Below are 20,716 nucleotides of genomic sequence, written 5' to 3' on the forward strand. Positions count from 1 at the left end.
ATTAGATTATTTAGTTTCATATGATACCAGTATCTTCACTCTAGCTTTAAAACTGAGCTCACTACAACCTCCATTACGACTTCTTCCCTTATTGCTTACTTTGGCATTTTAGCCTTTATTGACCGATAGTGGAGACAGACAGGAAACACGGGATCATGACGTGCAACAAAGGTCCCTGGTCAGAGTCCAAATCCGTAACAAAGCATTAAAGCAACCGTCCCAACCGCGCTTCCCGTAAAGCCCTTTGTCTCCTCACCTTGCCTCTGACCTTTCCTAACCTCCCTGCTCAGTCGCCTGCTACAGTCCTTCTGTGGCGAGCTCCGGCCTCAGAGCAATTAGCCGGAGAACCGCGAACCGGTCCGTCCGACCCCACTTGGGCATGACGGATTACAGGGGGAAAGAGGGGGGACGTACGAGAAGCTTGGCTTTCTGAGTGACAGGTGACACGGTGGGGGGTGCAGCGAGACGCGGCGTCTGCGGATGGACTCGCCCGTGTCATCGGCACCGTTCCTCCCCACAGGAGGAAGGCATGTTAGAGGAGGGCGGCTTCTTTATAATTGGCACCGGATGATATGTGGATGGCCACACACACACACACACATTCTAAAAAGTGCATTTACACATGATACTAGAAGAGAAAGGTTGACAGTTCCCCACATAAAGTCTATAAAAGAAGGACACACACACAGGATGAGTGACAGGGTCGGGCAGCTTTGTGCTCAGTCGATGTGGGAAACTTGTTCCTTCCAGTTCAGATCCTCCATATAAGGCTGGACTCGACTCACAGACTCTCTCTCTTCAGCAGTCTTATTCTCTCAACATACATGAACTCCTTCTCCCCCCTCTATCACCTCCCAACACGCACACCTATATGCTATATATGTACGCGTGCAATGAGGTGGTTCCATATGCTCGAGTGGCGTTCACATCGATCTCGCTCAACGCTTGACTAATGCTAGTGTGCAGAACCAATGGAGTGTGTTAGCTGAAGAGGGAGGTTAGAATAGAGTGCAGCACCTTTACTTCATAGTTATGTCAAATCTGAATAAGCAATTCAAACTGTAGACTAAATACAGTATGAGCAAGTTAATAAAGGATGTGCTGGCACATAGCTATATATGTAATGTGGACATGATTCAACCACGCTTTGTGTCGAATTCTTATGAAAAAAGGTCGAACTGGACGACTAGGAGGTCGTGTTTTGGCTCCATTTATTGCATTTCGTTTTTTGTTTGTGTCGGTTACAGAACAGAGAGTTCTATTGGCAGAGCAGGGTTGTGTAAAAGTAGTCGGTGGAGCCAACATTTTGGACTCTCCATTCCCTTTAAGGTCAAGAACTTTACACAAAAAGCACCATGTGAGTTTACTTTTTTCTGCTTAAAAAAGCAAAATCCGTTGAAACAAAACCGATTTTTCTTGTCCAGTCTCCATGCATTAAGTTTAGAAGGCCCGTTCTGCATGTCCGTGCACATTATAAAGTTTGGTTTATGGTCGCCGTAGTGAAGCCGGAGCGAGGTGGGCGCATCAAAAAATCACTCATCACCGCAATTCCTTTGATAATAATTGATTTCTGTCAGTCTGTCAGCTCCTCAAAGTCCAAGGTCTTTAAATGTCCAAAAATACAACAGAGAAAAACAGTAAATCTCCACATTTGAGACATTTTCTGCCAATGACTTTAACGATTAATCGATTCTGAAAACCTTCTGCGATTATTTTCCCGTCTAGCGACGAATCGATTAGTCGACTCGTCGTCGCAGCTCTAACGTATTTGTTGTGCAAAGGTGCTTTGTTGTTGTGATGCCGTTCAACCGTAGGTCTTCTTACAGTTTTACTATGTACTTTTGGGCTGCAACTAGCGATTATTTTCATTATTGATTAATCAGACAATTATTTTTTATAGATTAATCAATTAATTGTTTGGTCTATAAAATGTCCGAAAATTGTGAAAAATGTATCAAAAGTGTCTTGTTTTGTCAGATATTCACTTTAATATGATATACAACAGAGAAAACTAGGAAATCTCCATATTTGAGAGGCTGAGAACAGCATTTTCTGCCCATTACTTTAATGATTAATCGATTAATCCAATAGTCTGCAACTGATCGTCGCAGCTCTATTTGTTGTGCAAAGATGCTTTGTTGTCGTAACGCCGTTCAGCGTTGCCGCCTCACTTTTATGATTGACGCTAATCAAACTCGTGTGCGGTGTTATTTTCACGTACATCTTGACGGTTGATTGGCTTAATAAAAATCTTTTCCTGAGGGGCTCCTCAAAAGCAAACATCCACCTGCAAAGTGAAAGAAAGGACGTCGGCTCTCGCAGCTGTTGGTGCCACTTAGTTGTGTAAGCTGTCTGACAGACTGCGTTAGGCCGAAATGTTCAATTCTCCCCCCAGTTTATTAAATAAGATTACATTCTGGCAGTAAACAGACACTCCTACTTACTGCTCTCAATCTACTTTCCATTTCCCACTCTCGGCCTCTTTCCCCCCCAGCGCAGATGGCTGCTTGCACACGTGTGTGAGCCCCAACACAGATCAACCGACGCCACAGTACGCATGCATGCAGCGCGCAGAGATGCAAACACCGGTGGGGAAACCCTTGTTTATCCGTTTTTTTCTTCAGTCTCGCCAGGCGTTGTTACGTCTCCGCTCGCATTGTGATTCAGTTTAGGCTGCTCGCTGTGTCATTCACACATACGCGCTCGCACGGGCACACACAAACGCACTGCAATTGTGTGAAATCCATTGCAAAAGGGAAAACCCGTGGTGAGAAAAACTGACAGCAGGCATAAACTGCAACTCACTTTAAGCAGTTATAACAATGACGCAGCCTCACAGCGTGTGTGGTTGGGATTGTAGAGGAAAAAGTCGACGGATGTTTATATTCGCTTCACGCTTTTTAAAGAGCTGTTAAAAAACGTGCAGCGTTTGAGCCGCGGTGATGCTCTCTCTCCCGAGTTCCCACCGGCGGTGTTGTCGCCTTTCCCTCTCTCCTCAGCTGCCACGCGCGCACACACAGCGTCACCTCGGGGGTGCTCTCACAAAGAGAGTGCCTAATGAATGTGGAAAATGAGAATACCAGTTTGATGAACTCTGTTACTCAATTAGTGCAATTAATTTTCCTGTGGCGCCGCCGAGCAAAATGGAGTCACGGATGATTGAGCCACCGTTTCGCTATCTTATTTCATTTTTAGGCAGCTGCCCCTGCGTGCGGGTGTGTGTCTGAGAGAAGCAGAGAGAGAGAGAGAGAGATTTTTTTTTTTTTAGGTTGAGTCTCATTTTGTTTGTGAATGGAAAAAGAAATTGTGTCCTTGCTTGTTCACTGCACAAGACTAGTTTTCCGCCTTATCTCCGCTAAGCTAATACTGTTCACGCCTGATTTAGTCCGCATTGAATAACAAATCTGTATGCGTTGGGAGAGAATGTGGAGTCTCTGTGAAAGGTTGATGTTGTAAAAATGAAGAGATATGAAGGATTATAATAAACCTTAGTTAATATGATCCAAGGAGAATTTGTCAAAAAAGAACTAGTATATGGGCTCTGTTGTGTTATTAAGCAGTACTGGTAACACACATTAAAGGAACAGTGTGTGACATTACGGAAATGGAATATGATATTCATTACTATGTTTTCATTAGTGTATAATCACCTGAAATTAAGAATTGTGTTTTCGCTTAGAATGAGCCCTTCATATCTACATAGGGGCGCGGGTCCTCTTCACAGGAGTCCACCATGTTGCTCCGCCACGTTTCTACCAGGGTTGGGACGATACACCTATCTCCCGATTCGATGCTGTCACGATACTTGAGTGCCGTATTGCGATTTTTAAGTATTGCGATTCGATATTTACTTTTTTAAGCACGGGGAAAAAGTTGAATCACGGTTAGGACGTTGCGTTACTCAGACTACAACAATAAAAGCGGTAACTTCCTTCTAGACTCAGATGAAGCAAATATATGGATTCTGTTATTAAAAAATGTCAAAATCGTAAAAAAAAAAAATTGCGATACTTCAGATTTTTTTTCCCACGACTAGTTTCTACAGTAGCACAGAACGGACAAACCAAATATTGGCTCTAGAGAGAGCCTCTCACGTTTTTACGTTAACTGAAGGCCACCGTAGTTCTGCGACATGCTTGTGAAACTGCGGTAACGTGAGCCGCCGAGTGCAAAACTGCCGCCGTCTAACTTCCGTTGCTCCTAAAGTAGTGTTATTACGGTAAGGACGGCCTCTGAGCGAGGCGAACTGCGTTACTACAGATTTGCACTCGACGGCTCACGTTAACGCAGTCTTGGAAAGGGAGGAGTGAGCGGAGGGGTACTCAGTTGGTTGCAATCTGCAACCACACCACTTGATGCTGCCAAATCCTACACACTGTCCCTTTAAAAGTACTTAAGTCAGATCATTGTGTCATCCTTTAGACAAAGAGTATAGAAGACGAAACTCTGGAGTTTTTTTGACAACTGCCGCTGCCGCCATTTTGGTCGCTTTCAGTCCAAAATGGCGGAGGCGTAGCTCTTCTGCTGGAGCGATCAATCGACTTTCACTTCTTGGTTATATTCGTTCTTTGCTTTTTAGATCTCATAGACCCTTTTCATTGTCATTCTGTTGCTTGGGGCAACATCATTGGTCCAAGTTTACTTCCTGTCAGCTACTGCATCAACAAACATTTCAACAGGAAATACTCATTTAGAAAAAGGTCCATGGTCGAACGATGACGTGCACAGGTTGCCGAATAGCACTATGCAAAACAGCAGTGTTACTATGCACATGTTGCAACATAGTGTGCATGCACTTGCAAGTATGATTGGTCAGCGCTGTGCATAAATATTTGATGTTGCACTACACCATAGGATAGCGGAGCCAGAGGTTTTTGCAGCGCTGCTGTTGGTGTGAAATGTTCCCGACACGCCTGCTAAATTCTTTTCAAATGAATGTTTTATAATCAATCCTTGAGGTCAGGTTTTCTTACATCAAAATGTAACATTCAAAGGAAATACATGCACTTTCACTAGCTGAAATCAGTGTTTTTTGTTTTTTTTGCTGAAGCCAGAGCAGCCCCTCGCCGCTCTCTCAGACCTGTTACCATGCAACCACGTCAAAGTGCCTGGCATAGGAGGGCCAACAGGCGGGCACCCGGCATGCCCGCAGATGGTGGGGCGGTCAGAACAGGCTGCGAGAATGGTACCCCTCGCTGTTCACACACATTCACACACACACACGCGCGCGCTGCCGACTGTTGCTTTGTGTGCTAACAGCCAGGCGGGCTCAACTCCCACTCTGCTCTCCGACAGGCTAATTATTGTGACTCGTGTTGGAAGACGTCGTTCTCCGGTCAGCGGCTTGTTCGGCAGGTAGACACAACGTCGGAACATATCAGTGGTGTTTCTCCTTCTGGGTGTTTATATCAGGGATGCAGGGAGTTAATTAATTTCAAATAGATATAGAGGAGGAAAAAAAAGCAAATTATGCAATCCCCCTCAGAGTGAGAGATCTGTCACTATATGCAACTGTAGCGCCCCCACTTGGTGCTCAGTGTTAATTATGAAAAATGCTGCTTCATGCATCACTTTGTAATCATTCTGCAAATTTAAGAACCTCGTTTTATGTCGTATTTATGAGCCGTCATGCGGGCAGATCTCCATCTTCCGTCTCAACAATCAGCCTGGAGAGCGGCTTGAAAACAAACACGGGGTTTTTGAGCGACAGGTGGATGCCTCGCGGCGCCAGCGTGGCCGCGGTTGGCAGGCAGCGGTGACAGTCGTCCTGCTGCCACACAAGCTGCTCCTACTGGTGAAACTACGGGCGAGTCCAGGCCGGTCACTCCTCCCCGTCCCTTATTCTCTCCATCCATCCATCCATCCATTCATCTATCCATCCATTTTTTCCCCTCCTGCTTGCCTTTCCCTATCTGCCTGATTCTTTATTTTCCTTTCCCATGCTATCCCACCTTCCCATTCCCTCTAATCTCACCTCTTTTCACCCTTCATTTACAGTCATTCCCTAACTTCCTCTCTTCTTTCATGTGCCACCTTTCCCTTTTACTGAAAGACTTGAGAGAGCACCAGGAGATCCAGCTAAATACGCCCGTCTTACCGGCTTTAGTGGCTGGTCACACCAGCATTTATGATTTTGGATCAAATTCATTTGAATGGAATTTTCCCCCCATTTGAGTTCAGCTGAATTTGAACTGCTAGCAAGCTGTCTTGGCTTGCAAAGGGGTGGCTGAGAGTTGAAAATATAGAAATATCTAATTCAGTTTTTTATGGTATTCTCAGGCTGAAAAAGAATTTTCAGTGTAAAAGACCTGTAGCAGGGCTTGTAGTCAGGATGCAGGATTTTGATGCATTATGAAGCAGCATTACCCCTTGTATGGATCTGGAGAAAGACAAAAAAATAAATAAATATATATATATACACTCTGAGATTAAAGTTGCAAATTTACCGACAAAAAAAATCACAAATTTGCGAGATTATAAAGTCTGTGTAATATCTAATAATATAATATAAATACTGTGAAAAGTATCAAAACACTCAATCCACGGAGAAATACACACATCCTGTATTCAGAAACTGTGCGTTTGAAACAAGCCGTTAGGATTTCTGTCCATTTGTGATGTCACAAATCTACAATTTAGACCATTTCACAGTTTTAAACATACTAAATGTGTCCCAGTTTATTTCCTGTCGCAGTGTATGTGAATGACATCAGCTGACAGGATGTAAACATGAACCCACGCTGTTGCCTAGCAACGCAATTCCGTTGCCATTCCGTTGAAATGCGCTAAAACGGAGCGTTTCAGACGGAGCGTGAATACAGGTATATTTTGGCAAACAGCATGAGAAAAATAATGTGTTTTTTGAACATTAAAGCATGTAAACATGTTCTAGCAGAAACCCCAAATGCAAACATGAACCTGAAGAATGAGCACGATATGTCCCCTTTAAAGCTACAGCAGCATTGAAACATGTGAAATGCGTTTCTGCATTTACAGCATCTCTCTCGCCATTCCCAAACACAATGAAAGTCTAATTATATTAGAGACCGTTTCTGCCTTGTTGCTATGTTGCCCATGTTGTTGTGCGCCATTAAATATTTATCCATTATTGGTACTTTAAGCTCATTAACTCACGCAAAGAGGTGTGCACGTATGATTTTCAGCGTTGATCCCCGGCATTGAGATTAATGCTGCAGGTGTCTTTTTTTTTTTTTCTCCTCTCTCGCTCCTTCAGTGGACGCAGCTCCTTTTGGCAACCCATCCATCCTGTGTGTGTGTGTGTGTGTGTGTGTGTGTGTGTGTGTGTGTGTGTGTGTGTGTGTGTGTGTGTGTGTGTGTGTGTGTGTGTGTGTGTGTGTGTGTGTGTGTGTGTGTGTGTGTGTGTGTGTGTGTGTGTGTGTGTGTGTGTGTGTGTGTGTGTGTGTGTGTGTGTGTGTGTGAGAGAGTGTGTATGAATGTGTGCGAGTGCTCTCGAGGCCTTCAGGTCATGTACTTTATAGGTCTTGGCTTATCTATGTGATTTACAGTCCGGCACTGTGAGCAAGAGAGTGGCAGACAAGGCACGGCATCGATCGACAGCCACCACACCGGGGGAAGAGGGTGTGTGTGTGTGTGTGTGTGTGTGTGTGTGTGTGTGTGTGTGTGTGTGTGTGAGAGAGACAGAATATTGCATTAGGGCAAACTTGGCTTCTGCTGCTCAGACTGTGTCCTAATTGTCAGGCTGGAAAACAGATGGCAACGAATGCTACGTCTCCTCTGCTACGGTCCCCCCTTCCATCCCCCCGGTGTCCCCTGACAAACACACAAACTTTCATATTACATTTCTACCCCCCGAAAATGATTTATGTTATGCAAAAGTTATTGCATTGGACCCTTGTTTTTTGGGATACAGCGCCATCGTTTTGTTTGCGCGCGCCGAAGCATGTGTGCGAGAGTGAAGGTCTGCTGAGGGACGCGGCGCCCGTGGGTGGTGTTTTAGCGCAGCGTGAGCGCTGTATCGCTACACCCCTCCACATCACTGCAGCGCCACGGGGGTTGCAGCTTAACGCCCCAACCACTACATACTGTGTCTCCCCCTCTCTCACACACACACACACACACACACACACACACACACACACACACACACACACACACACACACACAGAGAAATAAACACTTGTTGTGTTGGAACCCTGCAGATCTTACACCACTATCTTTGTTAGAAGCTTATTTGCTTGTAGAGGTCTGTCCTACACTTGGGAGCACTTGAAACACATAAAAAACGATGCATACACATTGTAGGCCAATGCAACCTGAAGTTAACTTCTGATTACCTCGGTAAGAATTAATTAAATATCTTTTTTCACATTTCACGCTTCTATGTACCGAACAATAAGTCATGTATTAAAACATATTCAATTAGCTAACATTAGTCAGTGCCATAGGGGAACTCTACCTTCTTTTAAAAAAGCAATTTGTTCATTAAAGTATTTACTTGTTATAGTGGTGCAATGTTCTGGAAGTTATTATGTGAGGTTAGAGCCAAATAGGTCAAACATTGGCATATAATCACACGTTTTTATATCACTTTACTGTAAGAAACCAAGTCAAAACTTGAAGTTACCACAAGGAACTTTTCACTGGTTATGACACAGTCTCAATGTAACAGCGATGATATTTCTATATAGTTATTCTAGGGCTGTCAATCGATTAAAATACTTAATCGCACATTATTTTATCTGTTCAAAATGTACCTTAAAGGGAGATTTGTCAAATATTTTTAAGTATTTTCTTTCTTTATACAAATGTATGTAAATACATATTTTATTGGAGATCAATTAAGAACACAAAACAATGACTATTCTTGTGTAGAAACCCTCACAGGTACTGCATTTAGCATACAAAATATGCTCAGTGTGTCAGTGTGTTGACTTGACTATAACTTGCCCAAACTGCATGTGATTATCATAAAGTAGGCATGTCTGTAAAGGGGAGACTCGTGGGTACCCATAGAACCCATTTTCATTCACATATCTTGAGGTGAGAAGTCGAGGGACCCCTTTGAAAATGGCCATGCCTGTTTTTCCTCGCCAAAATTTAGTTTTTTTTCTAGTTTCATATTATACCAGTAATCTTCACTCTAGCTTTAAAAATGAGCCCGCTGCACCCTCGGAAAGATCGATTGCTTTAATGCGTTAATGAAATTAGTGACGTTAAAACGATTTTGCGTTAGTGCGTTATTATCACGTTAACTTTGACAAGCCTTAAGATATTCTCTTTGCAAACTGTCAGACCCTGCTGCAGTAAGATGAGAGGGACCGCCAAAAATCAACACTAAATGAAAGTTCCCCTGTAGTAGCATTAAAGGGTACTGTCAGGATACCAGACAAGTTTCTTATATGGACGCTGGGTTAAGCTCACAGTTTATACTTTTTCTCTGCATATGATTTTTATCGTAGGTGTTTGTTCACATTGTCTGTGGGTGCTCAAGCTCCTGAACACCCATGGGATTGGCACCTGTAGCCGACAGTATTTCTGCTTTGTTTTGTTCTGTGTCGTGTTTACTGAGGCCAAAGTGCGCCCACACAACATGGAATCTTTATATATATACTGGTATACTTATACTTTCTCTAATATTTCAGTTGTCCAAGTTTGACTGGAACGTTGTTGTACTTCCAGGTGCATTACATGGGGAAGGTGAAAACACACCGACGTGACGTAAATTAACTCGGAGAGAGATTAATTTGGCTGGTCTTGGTTGGTTAGCGTTGAGCAAATGAACACACACTGCATTGGATGTGTACTGTAGGTGTGTTGGGCATGTGAGTGCTCTGGTTTTCTCTCTTCATATAGTGTTTGTATGGGCTTCTCTCTTTTGTGTCTCATGTGCAATTTCACTTAAGTTCCAACGGTGTGTGTGTGTGTGTGTGCTTTTTGTTATCTCACTTGTCTGTGTTCATTTGTACTCTCCGTTATCACTGTGTGTGTGTGTGTGTGTGTGTGTGTGTGTGTGTGTTTTTGGCAGCCTACTACTGCCTTTAGTTTCAAAAGTGTTTCATTCAGAGCCAGATGAAATCCCTCCTGCCTCTACGGCAGCGATCAGACGGCGTATCATGCAGTCGTCGCCGCGGGCTAACACACTCACACATACACAGGTGGATTTTACTCTGCGTGTGTGTGTGTGTGTGTGTGTGTAGTCAGTAATATGGCTGAGGAGCTCATTACACATCCCCAGCTCCCTTTGCTTTCTAGAGCGTCGTCTTGTCTCGGAGAAAAAGCATGTGGGAAGGACGGAAAGACTAAAAACGGACAGATAAGGAGACTGAGAAGGAATAAATGATAACTGATGTGAAGGCAGCGCTACATAAAAAGGAAAAAAAAACAGGCAAATTGAATCATTATCTGCTTCCACAGCAATGAGGCAGGTAAGCGAGCAGATTCCTCTTAAATAACACCGTCAGGAGTGTGCACCATTCAGGAAATTAAAGATGACAATTAGGCGGAGAACATATTTGACTTCAGTGCCGTAAAAATTCCTTTTAGCAAATGTGTCTTATCTAGATGCAGCATCTACGTAGAGGAAGGTGTTCTGGGTAACTGACGGTCGCAGAGGCTCGCAGTGGAGCAGATGTTAATACCTCTCAAGTCTAAATAGCCTTCCAAACTGTGCTCACTCCCAGCCCGTCAAATAACCAAGGCCTGGTCAGTGCCCCTCGGCGTCTGATGCCGACACACCAAGCTGCTCTTTAGCATCTGTATGAGACGCACCGGGCTTTCAGCTAACTCCGATGTAAACCCATCCGCCTCATTATTATAGCATAAAGAGCGGGAAAGTCCACGTCAGGCGGGAGGAAGGGGAGGTTAGGTTGGGTCAAACAAACACTAGACGTTCACCCAGGAGGCCGCTCTTCGCATCCCGTGTGAAACCAAGTCGACGTTGACTTATTTTACCATCGTTTTGTTACGTAACTTAACTGTTCCTAAACCTAACCATGTCGTTTTGTTGCCTAAAGTAAACCCACGTTGGAAGTTTATTTTGAAAATGCATGTAAATGAGCAGAAACTGTACTTTTCCTGTGAACATGGATGTTTATTTTGAAAAGACACAAATGCACGTAACGAGCAGAAAGCGTACGTTTTCCGGTGAACACGGAAGTTTATTTTGGAGAACAGTATGCATGTAACAAGCAGACACTGTATGTTTCCTGTGAAAACGGAAAGTTCATTTTGAAAAGATACGATGAACAGAGAAGTTTATTTTGAAAAGACAATATGCACGTAACAAGCAGAAAACTATGTTTCCTGTTAACACGCAAGTTCATTTTGAGAAGACACTGCAGAAACTGTACATTTCCGATGAGCGGAGAAGTTTTCTTTTGAAAAGACACCGTGCATGTTACAAGCGGAAACTATGTTTCCTGTGAACACGGAAGTTTATTTTGAAAAGACTAATCTTGTAACAAGCGGAAACTGTACTTTTCCTGTGAACACGCAAGTTCATTTTGAAAAGGCACTACAGAAACTACATTTTCTGTGAAAATAGAAGTGTATTTTGAAAACACACTACGCATGTAACAAGCGGAAACTGCACGTTTTCCTGTGGACACAGACGTTTATTTTGAAAAGACTATGTATGTAACAAGCGGAAAAACTTACATGCCGTCCCTACACGTCCATGGAAGTATTTTTGGTGGACCATTCCTTTAATTCATGTAGTGCATGATATCACATGTGTGTATTTGCGGAGTAGCCTCTAAATCTATGACAAAGTGCTGAAGGCATAATGTGCATATGTGAGCATTTGCTGATGTGAATGTACATAATTACACCATAATGCTCACGAGCATATGTTGGAGTGCGTGTGACCGTGCGTGTACGGGGGTGTGACCTTGATGTGCAAGGACTAAAATGGTAATTTTTGTTGCTAATTAGTTTGTTTATCATCAGCTTTCAGGACCTTCTCTCTCTCTCTCTCTCTCCTCCACACACACACACACACACACACACACACACACACAGTCCAGCAGCATGTACATGTGTGTGAGTGGCTCACGAGTAATGGCCAGTGGCAGGTAGAGAGGTGATGGATTGCCTGATTAGTGGTCTGGCAGGGCTCTCCTCACAGATGGGCTGTTAGATGCCGGCATCTGGCCCTGACATCACACACACACACACACACACACACACACACACACACACACGCACACTCTTTAGACAGATATAGGCATCCATACCTACACATGTGAACTCTTCAGAGACGTTGGATGCGGAAATCAAAACTTTTCTCCTCTTTCGCCATCTGTCCCTTGTCTTCACTCGTCTCCCTTGTCCTTCCCTCTGTCCTTCCCCCTCTCCCTCTCTCTCTCTCCCTCTCTGTTTGTGTCCCCACGCTTTGCTCGTTAGTCAGTGTAATTACCAAGGAAGGGGAACAGATTAGGGCGTTTACGCGCCAGGATGTTTACATGCGCCGACACACATGCTGCCCGTGTCACCGTGCGACGGACACACACACACACACACACACACAGTCAGAGGGATTAAACACACCAATGCAGTGCAGAATGTGCATACATATATGCATGGCTCGTGAAAAGCATTGCAAAAAACAAACATTCGCACATTCGCACATGGGAAGGAACACAATTGGGTTTATGGGAATGCGCGTTTTGCACGAGGAACATACTCACACACGTCATCCTACTGTTAAATTGTAATATACGCATTTATAATGAACCTTTTTTAACCACTAAAGCCTCGTTGAGGTGTTCTCCGATGAGCGATAACGCAAAATATGTCACACGTTGAGCTTTAAAGGACATTTTTGGGGAGATACGGTTAATTGCTTTCAAGCAGGGGGGAATCGGGATGTATTCTGAGATAACGTACTGTAAGATGTTTAAAACCAAAGTTTGTTTGTCAGAATGAGAATACATGAGCTTGATGAGAGCCCAAAATTCAGACCCATTTCTTCCCTGAAATGACAAATTGAAGGTCATTCCAAAGTTGAATCGCCCCCGGCTCTCTCCTCTCCTCTCATGAATTCGCACCCGACGTTTCTCAGATCTCCCGCCGCGCACCTCTTCCCGCCGCGATCGCCGCTCTGTCGACATGTAATTTAATTCCACATGTGTTTCCGTGACAAACCTGCAGGTGCTCGCTCGGCGAACTGAACCTCTGACGTGACACCGTGTCCCCCTTATCGGTAAATTTTCCTACCAGGACTCGAGACAGCGAGGCCCCCCTATGGGGAGGACTCATCCAATCACACGGGGGTGGAGGGTGGGGGGGGAGGGTTTCGCAGTGCGGATCCCAGCGTTTGATAGGCTCCTTAGCGTCCCCATCCGGCGTGATGATAATGTCATGTGTCGTATGCTTATTCAGGCTCAAAGTAATATCATTTGTAGCGTTTTTCCTCCCTGCCTTCAGCCCCTCGCTCCATAAAGCTAATCACAGTGCTCGGCTTTGGATCGGGAAGGGCGAAGAGGGGAGAGAGGGGGGGAGGGAGAGGGGAGGAAAGCAGGGAGCTAATGGCATTTTAAGGGTGGGGAACCACTCCCATTACTTATGATAATGAAAAGCTAATGCACACACCTTCGGGCTAAAGGTACATGAGATTGTTGTGTGTTCTTCCAGCTGCATGCATATTTCTATAAGATGGATATATAGATGGATAGTTCATAACGTATGCAGTTAAAGAGGCATTCAGAGCCTTTCATTGTGAAATCTTTCCTCCGGGTGATATCATCCAGAGGACACGGAGCCCCCTCATTGAGTTAATTAAACCTCAGTGAAAAGATGTGAAAAAATAAAAGTCCGAGGCTCATCTAGAGATGCCGCAGTAAAAAATGCAGTTTTCAAGTTATGAAGTAGCTCCACGCGGCCGAAAGGAGTTTCATAGGAATTCAAATAAAAAAAATTGTAACAAGCTAGACGTCTAATAAACCGAAGAGCCTCTCCAAATCCAAAACGGGGGAGTCGTTACACCCAAGGTATAAGGACACAAGCGTTATCGAAGGAATTGTGATTTTAAAAAAGCACATGACCTTGCAAAGTGTTTTTTTTTTTTGTGTTTTTTTGAAGTTGACATTTAAATCTGTCGAGATGTTACAGTTTTTGTCTTTTGTGGTGTGAAAGCAAACGGGCCAACCGCAGGATTTCATTCTACCAGATATGTGATTTTTAGCGTGTCCGGACCAAATGAACCCGACTACAGCTGGGAAAAGCACCCTCAGATTGAGAGGAACCTATCCCCGAGAACTAAATGAGAACACCAAGCAGTTATTGCACATGTAAAGCATATGCAATGACAGGCTTACAAGCTCGCACAAGCTTGTATAATTTCCCTCCCCACATGCACTAATACACACACACCCTCCTCTCTCTACTTCCTGTGTCAAGCAGACAGGTTTTTGTGTAAACAATGCGTGGAAAGTGGGTGAAGTGTCCAGAGAGATGAAGCAGCGCAATGACTTCTCTTCATCTGCCTATCTGCGCTCTCCTCTTTGCCAAATAATACATGTGTATCACACACACACACACTCCCACTACAATCCTGTTCTATTGTGGTGTGTACGTGTGTGTGTGAGGCAACCTCTCTGTAGTGTGTTACACAGTGGCCATTCATTTAACTACCTTTTTTGGTATCATTGACGTTGGACATTGTCCAGTGTTTTGCAAAAATCGTCTAATACTGACATTCTTATCCGTAGGGGTGTCACGGTTTTGAAATCAGAAATCGATTGAAACAGGATCAGCGGTTCTTTTTCACTCCGCCCCCGCCTACTTGCGTGCGTCCGAAGGAAAACACAGCAACACAACAAACGACACTGCGCATCATTGAGAGAAAAGCTAGTTTCTAGGCTTTGCCAACCAAAGAAGACAGCGTTCATCCAACTGTTTGGCGATTTCAGCCGCGGTAACGCTACCTCCACTTAAAACCGAGTGTTTTGTCTACATCACTTTGTATGGTAAATCGTGGTTGGTACCATCGGGTACGTCGGTGGCGCATCGCAGCATGCTGACATGTTCTTCTGTATGTCTGTCTCCATCGCTCCCGTTTCAGCGCCGCTAGTCCTTCGACGCTGCCGACCCAAAAGCATTTGTCTCGGCCCTAGCACCGACAGGGACTTCATGGTGCATTCAGGTGTGCCTCGTAAACTCTGAGAAACTCTAGCTGTAAAGTACCCTCCTGCCATCTAGTGGAATCTCTTTGTTGAAAGTGTAAATGACAATCGTCGGGGCATAAAACCAACGATCTGTTGATCTTTACGAATCAAGAGTCCATTGTCTAACAATGGCATGTTTAAATCGAATCGAATTGTGACCTTTAAAATCGAAAAATTGAATCGGGTATTTGGAGAATCGTGACACCCCTACTTATCAGGCAATCAGGTTGTGTAGGGATGAGGATGCAGTCTATTAGGGCTGGGACGATGCAACCTATCTTCCGATTTCTATACTATCACGACAGTCGGGCGCTGATTCGATGTGTATTGCGATTCTACAAGAATTGCGATTACGATTTATTGCGATTTTTTTTTTGTTAACTTTTTTAACATCATGGGGGAAAAAGTTAAATCATACACTTCTAAGGACTCCCCCCCCCCCGACCCCCCCAAAATAAGTGGTATTACTTTTTCGTTTTGGCTCGCTGCGGTTTGTTTTGGTTGACGGATACGGAACGGATATGACTTCACGTCACTCAGACTACAACAATAAAACTTCCTCCGACCTCCGCCGAGACTCAAATGAAGCAAATATATTGATTCTGGAATTCAAAAAAATTTATTCCCAAATCGTAAAAATACATAGGCGAATCGATTTTTTCCTCGCACCCCTACAGTCTATAGACAAGCACTAAGGACAGGACACAACTAATCCTGTGTCATGTTCAGCGGATGCACATTTCTGTATCGGCAGCTCTCCAGTGGGTCTGTAGACCATTTATGATGCGGCCACAAAGCCCGTGCGGCTGTGTATAGTAAAAACCATCGATGCATTATTGATGTATATTATACGCCGACACTCTTATCCAGATGGTTCGATATCGCACTCGATGGCTTTCGACTTGAAAAAAAAGACGACCGAACCGTGGTTATTGAATTAAAGATAGGACTGTACTATCGCATAAACACACAGCGCCGGCTCCTGCAAAATGCTGCAGGATTTCATGTCGTTACCAGTCTGTGTGCTATAAAAGATCTGTGTGTGTGTGTGTGTGTGCAGAGGGGATTATGACATGCTCTGAAGATATACTGTTGCCCCCCCCCCAACCCCCTTGTCCTCTCAAGGTCGTGGACCACACCGCGGAGAAGGGTGGTCTTTACACACTCTGCAGAACACACTTACTCCCCCTTGTCCCGCACGTTCTCCCTTTCCTAATTTCCCCTCCTCCTCATCATAACCCACCTCCCCACCCTCCCGCTCCTCTTTTTACTTTCACTTCTCGCCGCTCTCCTCTTCCACCAGCCCCCCCCCCCCCCCCCCCCCGACTTGAAAGCACTCCACACACCCCTGTTAATTTATAAATGTGCGTGCTCACGACTTGATTCAAGGCTGATCGTCGGGACCCTGAGCACATTGTGCTAACTACGTCGATTGTGCAGGAGCCCAAGGACGAGAACGAGTGAGCATTTGGCTGCTTATATTCACAGAGCCCTAGCTGTTTGACAACAGCGGTGCATTATAAAGTAATAACTTGTAGTGCACTTGAAGTTCAAGGCCGATGTAGTATTTTGCCTCATTGAATTTTTAAGAGCTTTTTTATATGATTAGGTTTGTTTGTCTGTCATAAAATGCACAAAAGGAATCTTTCAGCTTTTCGGATGTTGAGGATTTCGTCGTGAATAATGCACATGTAGTGGTGTGTATGCTGCGTTTGGGGGGTTTATACTACTCGGCACACTGAGCACTCTTTTTCTCTCGGTTAAGGAGACGGTTTCAGGTTGGATTTGTCTACTGAAAAACACGTGTATCTGGATTGATAACTAACCAAATGTATACTTGCATATGCTGTTGTTTATCAATACCCCGAAAGGTGTCATATCAGTTAGGGGTGGGAATCACCAGAGGCCCCACGATACAATATTATCACGATGCAATCGTATTGTGATTTTAAACCTTTTGTTCAACTGCAAATTATGCAGTTTGTCAACTTCTTGTTTGTATCTAATAAGACACAGTTTTCACTCTGTTCATCTCAGAGTTTTGATTCACATATCTTAAGGTAAGAGGTCAAGGGACCCCTTTGAAAATGGCCATGGCGAGTTTTTCCATGCCGGAATTTAGCGTAAATTTGGAGCGTTATTTAGGGTTCTTCCCAACAAGCTAACGAAACATGGTACCAATCGATTCCTTAGGTTTTTTTAGTTTCATATGATACCAGTATCTTTACTCTAGCTCGACCAGGCGGGTTGTTAAGAAGTTAATAGTTTATATAATAAAAGATTGATACTTGACGTCTATTCTTGACGAATATTGCCACGGTATATATTGCAATACTATGCTGTATCTAGGCCTGCACCAGTGAAATAAATGTCCACCCGTCACTGTTAGGCATACCCCATTCTGGGAATGCAATGGTCAAGCAAAAGTTGGACTGATCACAGAAAAGAGAGAGTTGGCAGGCAAGAGAGGAAAGGATGGCACAAGAGAGAGCAGACGGTTGGAAGGTAAAGGTAGGGAAATGAAAGATCCACAAAACGGGTGAGAGGATCTGTGCAGCCACGGATTGATATGTCCACTAATCCCCGACTGTGTTGACAGGTGGGTCCAGTCAACCCTACACTGTGGCTTTGCCAAGCGAGGCCCTCGGCCCACAGCGGACGGGCCATGCCAGGTTTCAGCTGTGGGCATGGGGGGGCCTGCGAGTCTGCCCGGTGTACCACTTAACAGCCAGAGAACAATGTTTACTGGTCAGGGCCCCCCGGCGAAATGGTATTGTTTGGACATGACTCGCAGGCCTTATGGGACTTTCGAGATCTGCCAAACAGACGGCAGTAAAATGGCAGCGGCGACACACATCACAACTAAACTTGCATAACTCTTCCAAGCCACTTAAAACCAGGCGAATCACCAAAATCTTGGCATCACAAAGGCAACAAATAAAGAAACCAAGACTGTTCATAGTTTGATTTTAATGTATTCCACGAGGATGATAATTAGGTTTTCCTGCTAACGAGAAGGAGCTACCACCTGGGTGGGAAGCTAGCTTCGCCAGTACTTTGGCACGTTTATTCAATTATTAGCTCAAGCCAAATTTAAGGAGGTCTTTAACAAAATCAGATGTTCATCATTCACTAAAAAAAAAAAAAAAAGATTTAACAAATTTCTTGCCGGTCAAGTTGTGGTACTTTTTTGCAAAGTTCTGGTACACTCTCAAAAGCATGTGGACGCCCCAAAGATTACACCCAGATGTGATTTTAATTCCAAACCACGGGCATTAATCTGCTGCTAAATCAAAGCTTTCCACAAGACTTTCAGAACCTGGATGCAGGGATTTGCTCCCATTCAGCCAGAAGAGCAGTTGGTTGATCGTTGATGTTGTGCGTTCCAGAAAAACATTCCTTTATGAACCTTGCATTTTTGCAATGGAGCATTGTAACGCTGCAACAGGAAAGGGCCTTCCTTACACTGTGGCATTGAATCTTCCGGCAATTGGAACTAAGGGACCTAGTCCGGTTCCCGCAACGATGACATGCACCAGATCATACGAACCGCCCATCCCCTTTATTCCCAAAATGTCCCATCGCGGATACATCGCTTGTTCCACATCTGTGTGTTCCTTGGCCGCTACAGGCTTTGAGAAATGGCTTATTGGGCATCTGTGAGTCCCTGGCTGTGGTCCAATAGTCTTTTTTGCTTAGGAAGGTTCCTAACTGAGTGAAATGACCCGGAAGTATCTAAGTGGCAGCCATGATAAGAGCTAAGGAAAGGTGCTTCAATGCTTCCTCTCTTATCTCCTTTAGCATAGGGCAATGGGTCCTAAACTCTTTCACTTCAAGGACCCCTAAACTAACACAAATTAGACCCCCATTTGATAAGATTTTGTCCCAGATTCACCCATTTGGTAGGGTTTATAGTGGTGCTTTTGTGTGATTCTTTGCGGATTAAATCAACTAATCGATTCGTTAACAAAGATTGGTCGAGGACAGCTCTATTGCATTTCGATGTTTTATTATTAAGGGTATTAAACCCATGACCAAAATAGTCATGCATTCTGCCATCGTGTTATTAATGGATGAAGATAATGATTCCCCCTTTTTGCACCTGGAACCCCTTCAAGTACTCTTGGGGGTATGGCATAGGGTATACTGGACCACGGTAGACCCACATCAATAACATCCGCCCAGTTCCTCATGAATTCTCCTTCACTCCTCTCCTTGACCTCATGGCGTTTTTCCATCGAGGTTGAAAAAGTGCATAGGAAAAAGGCGTAGGACATAATTCTATTTGGCCCTTGAGTATCAAGGCCCCCGTCTTGATCTTGTTCACTTAGTATTCCACCCAGAACAAGGAGGAGGAACGATAACAAAAAAATCGCAGTAGAAGAGGGAGAAGACAGAGGGTGGCTACCTCACCCCTTTGTAACCCGTTCACTGTGCTCTTCGACACTCGAAAAGAACTTCCAACCCTCTGGTAACTTTTCAAAGGCGCCAGTAATGGCCTTTGAAGCAGCCATCAAAAATAAATGTTTTTTATCCTCTCCTCTCTTTTCGTTTTTTTTTTTTTTGTCAGGCTCAATGCTCTGAGGGGTTTGTCTGTGAGTTGTATGTATGAGAGGAAGAGAGACAGAAGGGAAACATAAAGAGACTGAGAGGGTCTCACAGCCAGTGAGCAAGGAAGTGCGCTTTTCCTTTCTTCTGCACCTTTAGACCTTTTATCTTATTTCTCGAATTCCTCGCCCTTTTTTTTTTTTTTTTCGAGGGGTTTTTCAAGACCAACACGAATGCCGAGAGAATGAGAGGGAGACGTATTGTTTTTTTTATGCTATTGTTTATGCGATTTTTCTTTTTTTTTAGCTTGCTTGAGCTTGATAATCTCAGACAAACCCTGCCATTGTAATGCACGTCTTCACAGAATGCAGCTAGAAGGCAGTGCACGCTGTTTATCGTGTAATTAGCTGCTGCCAAAGTAAATCACACGCTAATTTGAAGCGCCTTTCAATCTACATGTCACTCCGGCATTTCAACATGTGGCAGGTCGTTCTTGAGTGAAATTCTCTGGCTCGAAAGGGAGTGATGCTTTTTTTTTTTTTTTTTTTTTTTTAACACGTCTTTCTTTTAGGAGGGAAAATATAACTTCTAGCCTCTGGAAAGTGCACAACGAAAACCCCAGCAAAGATCTCGTCAAAATCAAATCTCCCCCTTTTTGACAGCTGGAGGAAAACATGGCTCCTCTCACTGTCTCTCCTTTTTTCACTCCAAAGGTCATGGAGGGAAAGGGCGTTGTATCTGTCTCGGATGTGTTTTCAGTATCAGTTTGCGGCGCGTCCTCAGCTCACCCCGCTGCACATAGTCGGGCCGGATGACGCTTCACTTGGTGGGTGACTTCTAATATAATTGCCTGCGTGTTTGACTGAGTGCTCGGATGTGTGTATTCCGTTGCGTGTGTGTGTGTGCGTGAAGGTAATATCCGCTGAACAAAGCACTTTGTTACACCTCTGGAGTGGATACTTCCACATTCTTTGCTCTCCTGTAATCTCTTACTCTCGACGAAAAGCTACTCCGCTACAGTT

The 20,716-nt window shown here is 44.2% G+C and overlaps 1 protein-coding gene across 14 annotated transcripts in view; it reads left to right on the forward strand.

Moving 5' to 3' along the window:
* LOC141762924 (receptor tyrosine-protein kinase erbB-4-like) overlaps positions 1-20,716 on the forward strand; it is a 343,760-nt gene that overhangs the window by 94,367 nt on the left and 228,677 nt on the right. For 7 of the 14 annotated variants that reach the window (XR_012592935.1, XR_012592934.1, XR_012592937.1 and 4 more), the window contains exon 1: positions 5,128-5,185. The exons of 3 other annotated variants lie outside the window; for them this stretch is intronic. Coding sequence is in view for 4 of the 11 variants with exons in the window: in XM_074627095.1 (XP_074483196.1) it covers positions 5,089-5,185 (97 nt within the window). In the remaining 7 variants the exon portion in view is untranslated. Of the gene's footprint in view, positions 1-5,077; positions 5,186-20,716 lie in introns of those variants that run through there. 4 more of the 14 variants (XM_074627095.1, XM_074627097.1, XM_074627096.1 and 1 more) reach the window with 2 other exon arrangements.

Source organism: Sebastes fasciatus, chromosome 24 (assembly GCF_043250625.1).
Source record: "Sebastes fasciatus isolate fSebFas1 chromosome 24, fSebFas1.pri, whole genome shotgun sequence".
Taxonomy (NCBI): domain Eukaryota; kingdom Metazoa; phylum Chordata; class Actinopteri; order Perciformes; family Sebastidae; genus Sebastes; species Sebastes fasciatus.